At 43.0% G+C, this 6,951-nt stretch overlaps 1 protein-coding gene across 1 annotated transcript; it reads right to left on the reverse strand.

Moving 5' to 3' along the window:
- Nucleotides 1-344: 344 nt before the first annotated feature.
- On the reverse strand, nt 345-3,160 carry LOC120053998 (galactosylceramide sulfotransferase-like). Its single transcript, XM_039001354.1, has 2 exons — nt 3,033-3,160; nt 345-1,500 (listed from the first exon to the last, which is right to left on the reverse strand). Exons 1-2 carry the CDS (start codon nt 3,158-3,160, stop codon nt 345-347), a joined length of 1,284 nt encoding a protein of 427 aa, XP_038857282.1.
- Nucleotides 3,161-6,951: the final 3,791 nt, after the last annotated feature.

The raw sequence follows: 6,951 nt of genomic DNA on the forward strand, positions 1-6,951 counted from the left end.
CAGTATACTATACCTATAAACACATACATTTTAAAGAGGGATGCTTATGCTTATCTTCAGATTCTAACGCAAACGTTGCGGTTCTCAAGCACCTATCAGGTACATTACATACTGCAAACATGTACTGTATTTAAGGCAAACAAGTCAATACTGCTGACACAGAGGAAGAGTTCATCATGCCATGATTGAGGAGGCTATGCAAAACCAAACCCCTTATGATCTTCTGCAGGCATTCAGGCCTGGGAGGCTATGCAATCCAATAGGGGCTCTCACACAAGCAGGCACACACCCACAGCTGCGCTCTCTTGGCCCCTCTCGCTCGTGTCTCTCTAATCACCCTCTAGTCACCAGTTGATCACGTCTCTCACATGACCCCACAGTTTAGTGATCCAAAGGTTGACCCCCAGCTCTGTCAGGTACTGCAGCTCTGGGGTGAGCATCTTAAGGCACAGCTTGCGGTGGGCCTTGTCCACATTATTTTTCAGGTTGTAGCCCATGATTGACTTCTCCCCGATGGGCTGCCAGGGCTGCATGGCTGTCTCCTGGATGCTCCCTGCATCCACAGCATGGCCTCCCTCGATACAGACTGCCGCCATCACTGCGTTCCTCCTCTGGAGCTCCGCCACATCGTCGGCCATTCGCTGGCGTCCGTATGCCTCCACCTTCCTCCAGAAGGTGACGTTAAAGTGTTGGTAAAGCCTCCAGTCCACGGCGTTCCACTCCAGGGCCTTGGCCCTCAGCTCCGGGGTCAGTTTAGACACGGTGGAGCCCTTCCGGGCGTTGAGCTTGAAGAAGAGCAGGTCTTCCATCTCCCAGCAGAGGGCGTCCTTGAGCAGCATGAGGGACTCGTCAAAGTGCTCCACCAGCATGACCAGCTGGAAGTGGCCTGCGATGGCCCGGATGCCTTCCTCTACCCGCGGGTCGCCCAGCTCCAGAGTGTTGTCCTGCCCAAAGTCGAAGAACAGCAGATTCTTGAGGTAGAAGGAGTTGAAGCCATTGGGGTCAAAGTAGTGGCGGGGGTCGCGCAGGAACTCCCCCACCTTGTCCTCGCCTGGTATTTTCCAGGTCATGGGCACCAGGCGGCCAAAGTAGTGGAAGGAGGATTCAAAGAGCTCAGCCGGGTCTCTGAGGATGGTGATGTAGGAGGTGTCTGTAGGGAGCACCTTGGCCACCTCAGGTGCGTTGAAGCGCATGTGGTTGCAGATGATATTGAAGCACATGCCAGGCCTGTAGTCCTTGACCTGGGAGCGCTGGAATGGGTAGGGGTAGAAGAAGTCGTTACGGCTGTTTGGGAAGGCAAACTTGAGCCGGTGCTTCTCTCCAAATCGGAAGAGGATGTTGAGGAGTGTGCTGCTGGCTGTCTTGTGGGTTTTCATGAACATGATGTCCACTTTGGGAGTGCAGATGCCTGTCTGCCCCGGTGCATGGTGGGAGCTGTTTTTGATAAGTCTGGCGTGGGCTTGAGCAGGTCGATGGGAACAGGAGTAAGGCACTGGACCCCTATGGAGAGCACGCGTACAAATACAACACATTATCAAATTACCAATGTTATAGACTGATTTACCATCATGCAATGTTATAGAAGACTGAAAAACAAATTTTTCCTCTCATAGTACAGTAGCGTACTACCATCATTCATATGGCAAATAAAAGTATCTGTATCATCTGTGGGCTATATCATATACAGTGGGGAGAACAAGTATTTGATACACGGCCGATTTTGCAGGTTTTCCTACTAACAAAGCATGTAGAGGTCTGTAATTTTTATCATAGGTACACTTCAACTGTGAGAGACGGAATCTAAAACAAAAATCCAGAAAATCACATTGTATGATTTTTAAGTAATTAATTTGCATTTTATTGCATGACATAAGTATTTGATACATCAGAAAAGCAGAACTTAATATTTGGTACAGAAACCTTTGTTTGCAATTACAGAGATCATACGTTTCCTGTAGTTCTTGACCAGGTTTGCACACACTGCAGCAGGGATTTTGGCCCACTCCTCCATACAGACCTTCTCCAGATCCTTCAGGTTTCGGGGCTGTCGCTGGGCAATACGGACTTTCAGCTCCCTCCAAAGATTATCTATTGGGTTCAGGTCTGGAGACTGGCTAGGCCACTCCAGGACTTGAGATGCTTCTTATGGAGCCACTCCTTAGTTGCCCTGGCTGTGTGTTTCGGGTCGTTGTCATGTTGGAAGACCCAGCCACGACCCATCTTCAATGCTCTTACTGAGGGAAGGAGGTTGTTGGCCAAGATCTCGCGATACATGGCCCCATCCATCCTCCTCTCAATACGGTGCAGTCGTCCTGTCCCCTTTGCAGAAAAGCATCCCCAAAGAATGATGTTTCCACCTCCATGCTTCACGGTTGGGATGGTGTTCTTGGGGTTGTACTCATCCTTCTTCTTCCTCCAAACACGGCGAGTGGAGTTTAGACCAAAAAGCTCTATTTTTGTCTCATCAGACCACATGACCTTCTCCCATTCCTCCTCTGGATCATCCAGATGGTCATTGGCAAACTTCAGACGGGCCTGGACATGCACTGGCTTGAGCAGGGGGACCTTGCGTGTGCTGCAGGATTTTAATCCATGACGGCGTAGTGTGTTACTAATGGTTTTCTTTGAGACTGTGGTCCCAGCTCTCTTCAGGTCATTGTGGAGAACAGGAGGGCTTCTTAAAGAAAAACTAACAGGTCTGTGAGAGCCGGAATTCTTACTGGTTGCTAGGTAATCAAATACTTATGTCATGCAATAAAATGCAAATTAATTACTTCATACAATGTGATTTTCTGGAATTTTGTTTTAGATTCCGTCTCTCACAGTTGATGTGTACCTATGATAAAAATTACAGACCTCTACATGCTTTGTAAGTAGGAAAACCTACAAAATCAGCAGTGTATCAAATACTTGTTCTCCCCACTGTACATGTATATTGCTACTGGATGTTGTTGATGCAATATAGACTTCAAAGGATGCCCAACCATTGCACCAACATCCCCCCCAGTAAGAAGAGTATGGATGAGGCTTACTCAGGCAGGTTGAAGTGGGCCTGTGGAGCAGAAAGGCAGTAGAGCAGGATCATACAGCTAGTGAGTAGGGTACCCAGGACAAGGCCTTTGCACATCGACCTCCATTGCCTCCCCTGCTTGCCAACCATGGTCCCAAATATAAGTTATCTGAAGCAAAAATGTAAGTTAAGTATAAGTTATCCAGTGTACCAAAACAATCGACTAGCAGTCCTGAAGTCTAAGGTTATGGTTCATCGATGACCTCAACTTTTTCATTGACATGGATTCTGCAAGTCCCTTGGATCCACTGTCTCCTGTGGCCAATTATTTGGGAACACACACAGCAGCTCAGTCAGATGGCTGTTTCCAATTAGGACATTGTGTGCCTCTGGTAATGGAACAACTCTTAGAAATCCACTCTGTTCAATCTGTTGAGGTTATCTCTAGGCATAATTGAAATTTTGATAACTCTTTACTTGACACCCAGCGTCCTAACACATTATGACACGGTCATAACCATGTCATAATGTCACAACAGTTGACATAACTTGTCATAATCTGTCATAATATGGTCATAACACTGTCATGACCCATATATTTACACCTGTTGTGAGATATATTGTGCTTTTTTATGGCTGGTTATGACACCTAGATAAGAGTGTCAACCCCACATTTATTCAAATGTGTTTTTTCCCTGCAAATAAGTTTCCTTTCGTCTGAAAGTTTGTTTCTTAATTCCTTTGTTGTTGTTGTAATGAATTCTTCACAGTCATGTTTCTTTCATTAAAAAACATGTAGAAAATACACTTTAAGACACTGTCAAGAATTAGGACCATCCTGTGTCACTTTACTTGGACTAAGAAAAAACACTTTATGACTCTGTCAAGAAGCATTATGACCACCATAATCATATAAGCAAGATAGGCCTATCACGTACATGCCCTTATGTCAGTCATCAGTCAAAAAGAGGGTGTCTAGTCCTGCTCCTGAAATCTGCTCCTGTGTTCATCCCAGTCATCAGCAACAGAGCTGGGGTATGTGCTAGGTGCATGTATGACGTCAATGTGCGCGTAATTACAATGATAATTTAATATGATAAATTATGGAAAATGTATAACAAACATACTGTTGACAAGTAGGCTATGGTGTAATGCAATGTTTTGCCTTGTGTGGTAGGTTTCGTGGGTTTTGACACTCTTATGTAGGGGTCATTACCGGCCATAAAATAATGCTACATATGTCACAACAGGTCTAAATATATGTGTAATGACAGTGTTATGACCATATTATGGCAGGTTATGACAAATGTTACAGAAATGTCTCATGTTATGTGCTATTGTTAGATCACTATTTTTCAATGACATATACATTTTTTACGCAATATTGTTGTTTTTCCAAAGCATTCACTTAACTTCTTATGGCTGCAGGAGCAGTATTGAGTAGCTTGGATGAAAGGTGCCCAGAGTAAACGGCCTGCTCCTCAGTCCCAGTTGCTAATATATGCATATTATTAGTATTGGATAGAAAACACTCTGAAGTTTCTAAAACTGTTTGAATGATGTCTGTGAGTATAACATAACTCATATGGCAGGCAAAAACCTGAGAAGAAATCCAAACAGGAAGTGGGAAATCTGAGGTTGGTCAATTTTCAACCCAGCCCCTATTGAATACACAGTGGGATATTGGTTATGTTGCACTTCCTAAGGCTTCCACTAGATGTCAACTGTCTTTAGAAACTTGAATGAGGCTTTTACTGTGATGTGGGGCCGGAGGAGAGCTCTTTGAGTCAGTGGTCTGGCAGAGAGCCAGGTCCTGGTCACGCACATTTCACATGATAGCAACCTGCGTTCCATGGCTTTTCTACAGACAATGGAATTCTCCGGTTGGAACGTTATTGAAGATTTATGATAAAAACATCCTAAAGATTGATTCTATACTTAGTTTGAAATGTTTCTACGACCTGTAATATAACTTTTTTAACTTTTCGTCCGACGTTCGGCTGGACCTGCACGAGCGTTTGGATACGTGTACTAAACGCCCTAACAAAAGTAGCTACTTGGACATAAATAATGGACATTATCGAACAAATCAAACATTTATTGTGGAACTAGGATTCCTGGGAGTGCATTCTGATGAAGATCATCAAAGGTAAGGGAATATTTCTAATGTTATTTCTGATTTCTGTTGACTCCAACATGGCGGATAATTATTTTATTTTTTCTGAGCGCCGTTCTCAGATTATTGCATGGTTTGCTTTTTCCGTAAAGTTTTTTTTAAATCTGACACAGTGGTTGCATTAAGGAGAGGTATATCTATAATTCCATGTGTAACAATTGTATTTATCAACATTTATGATGAGTATTTCTGTAAAATTGATGTGGCTATGCAAAATCACTGGATGTTTTTGGAACTAGTGAACGTAACGCGTCAATGTAAACTCAGATTTTTTTATATAAATATGAACTTTATCAAACAAAACATACATGTATTGTGTAACATGAAGTCCTATGAGTGTCATCTGATGAAGATCATCAAAGGTTAGTGATTAATTTTATCTCTATTTATGCTTTTTGTGACTGCTCTCTTTGGCGGGAAAAATGGCAGAATTTTTCTGTGACTTGGTGGTGACCTAACATAATCATTTGTGGTGCTTTCGCTGTAAAGCCTATTTGAAATCGGACACTTTGGTGGGATTTACAACAAGATTACCTTTAAAATGGTATAAGATACATGTATGTTTGAGGAATTTATTTATGAGATTTCTTTGTTTGAATTTGGCGCCCTGCACTTTCACTGGCTGTTGTCATATCGATCCCGTTAACGGGATTGCAGCCAAAATAAGTTTTAAAGCATAACTTCACATCAACTACTAGGTTAATGTAAAAAAGAAAAGAAAAAGTGCATTCCTTGATCGTTTCAACCCACATACTGTTCACTGGACGTGCCACCTTGTCCCGGACCTGCTGTTTTGGACTCTCTCTTTACCGCACCTGCTGTCTCTAACTCTGAATGATCGGCTATGAAAAGCCAACTGGCATTTACTCCTGAGGTGCTGTTGCACCCTCTACAACTACTGTGATTATTATTATCTGACCCTGCTGGTCATCTATGAACGTTTCAATATCTTGGCTATATTCTGTTATAATCTCCACCCGGCACAGCCAGAAGATGACTGGCCACCCCTCAGAGCCTGGTTCCTCTCTAGGTTCTGGCCTTTCTAGGGAGTTTTTCCTAGCCACCGTGCTTCTACATCTGCATTGCTTGCTGTTTGGGGTTTTAGGCTGGGTTTCTATACAGCACTTTGTGACATCGGCTGATGTAAAAAGGGCTTTATAAATATATTTGATTGATTGATTGATACTGCATCTTTATACAATTCCTAGAAAACTGCCCAATGGCAAATTGTCCAAAGAAGGTGTATGTCCCAGCACCTAATCATGAAAGTTATATACTCAAGAGTTTATGATAATTTAAGTTAAAATGTTATACATAGAGACTTAATTGTAAGACAATATAAAGGCTTAAACATACTTATAACAAGTTATAAGCATTACACCTGCATGCTTTAAGTAAAGTGTTACCACTGTGCCTATAATCGGACCAGTGCACAGTGAAGCTACACTACAGCAAGGCCGGATATACCCTGTGTTTCTGTGTCATCTATCCTTTAGATTAATAATGCATTGGGCTGGAAAGTGATCCAGTCTGAGTCTGCAGCTATTCACCCTGTAGCCTGTAATCCGATCGGGCTGCACACAGGCAGCCCAATTCTGATATTTTTCCCCCCACTAATTGGTCTTTTGAGCAATCACAACAGATCTTTTCACATCAGATATTTTTCAGATCTTATTGGTCAAAAGACAAATTAGTGAAAAAAATAAATAAATTGGGCTACCTGTGTAAACGCAGCCACAGTGACCCAGAGGCTAAGTCAGCATTC

Source organism: Salvelinus namaycush, chromosome 1 (assembly GCF_016432855.1).
Source record: "Salvelinus namaycush isolate Seneca chromosome 1, SaNama_1.0, whole genome shotgun sequence".
In the NCBI taxonomy this organism is placed as follows: Eukaryota; Metazoa; Chordata; class Actinopteri; order Salmoniformes; family Salmonidae; genus Salvelinus; species Salvelinus namaycush.

Excerpts from the sequence above, each read along its gene's own strand:
- LOC120053998 (XM_039001354.1), bottom strand. The coding sequence starts at position 3,160 with ATGGTTGGCAAGCAGGGGAGGCAATGGAGGTCGATGTGCAAAGGCCTT. Across the intron at positions 1,501-3,032 it reads GCCCACTTCAACCTGCCTGA|GGGTCCAGTGCCTTACTCCT; the intron begins GTAAGCCTCATC and ends TGCTCTCCATAG.